The 677-nt window shown below is 49.2% G+C and overlaps 1 protein-coding gene across 1 annotated transcript; it reads right to left on the reverse strand.

The window, feature by feature from the left end:
* Positions 1 to 78: 78 nt before the first annotated feature.
* Positions 79 to 606, reverse strand: LOC110034408 (transcription initiation factor TFIID subunit 6-like; the record flags this gene model as incomplete). The annotated part of the gene is made up of 2 exons (XM_020738674.1): positions 261 to 606; positions 79 to 165 (listed from the first exon to the last, which is right to left on the reverse strand). Coding segments are annotated over exons 1-2 (384 nt in total), but the record flags the coding sequence as incomplete, so codon positions are not given.
* Positions 607 to 677: the final 71 nt, after the last annotated feature.

A 677-nucleotide genomic window follows, 5' to 3' on the forward strand; every position in this document is an offset into this window, starting at 1 on the left:
AAAAAAAAAACCCTAATTTTCCGATTCTAGCAACAAACATCATCAAACAAACTCAATAAACCAAAAGAAACAACAAACCTCCGCATTCCGCAAGCTAAGCGCGCTATCCACGTCGTCCGCCGTCAAAACATGCCGTTTCGAGTGCCGCATACACTTGATCGCCTCCTTCGCTCACACAAATCAATCAATCAATCAATCAGCCACTCGGAAGCCGTAGAACTCTAAGAACAACAGATTCAACAGCAAAAATAAGGAAAAACCTGCATGATCTCGCGGAGGCGATACTCAACATCAGGGGCGACGGTGAGGGCGACATCAGCAGAGAGATTAGCGATGCCGATGCTCTGAGCGATAACCTCTATGGTTTCCTTAGGCACGATGCTCATGGTTGTCAGGGTCGAAGATCCCCGCCTTCCTATTCTGCTCTCGCAGCTGTCGGCATGAAGATTCGCCGGAGAAATTGGGCTCCAGGAATTCGACCTGGTGCTCCGTGTGCGCGGTCTGTGCGCATGGAGTTGGACCCTAAGCCCAGAGGCTTGATTTGGTTCGATCCGCATCCAAGCACCGAGGTTCAAACCAATCTTTTCAGTTGGCCATTGGTAGGATCAGCCATCGTCTCCTTTTTCACGGTGAACAGAACAGCAGTAATGTTTAGCACAGCCTCGGTTGTCAAAAAA

This window comes from Phalaenopsis equestris, unplaced genomic scaffold (assembly GCF_001263595.1).
Source record: "Phalaenopsis equestris unplaced genomic scaffold, ASM126359v1 Scaffold186573, whole genome shotgun sequence".
Classification (NCBI taxonomy): Eukaryota; Viridiplantae; Streptophyta; class Magnoliopsida; order Asparagales; family Orchidaceae; genus Phalaenopsis; species Phalaenopsis equestris.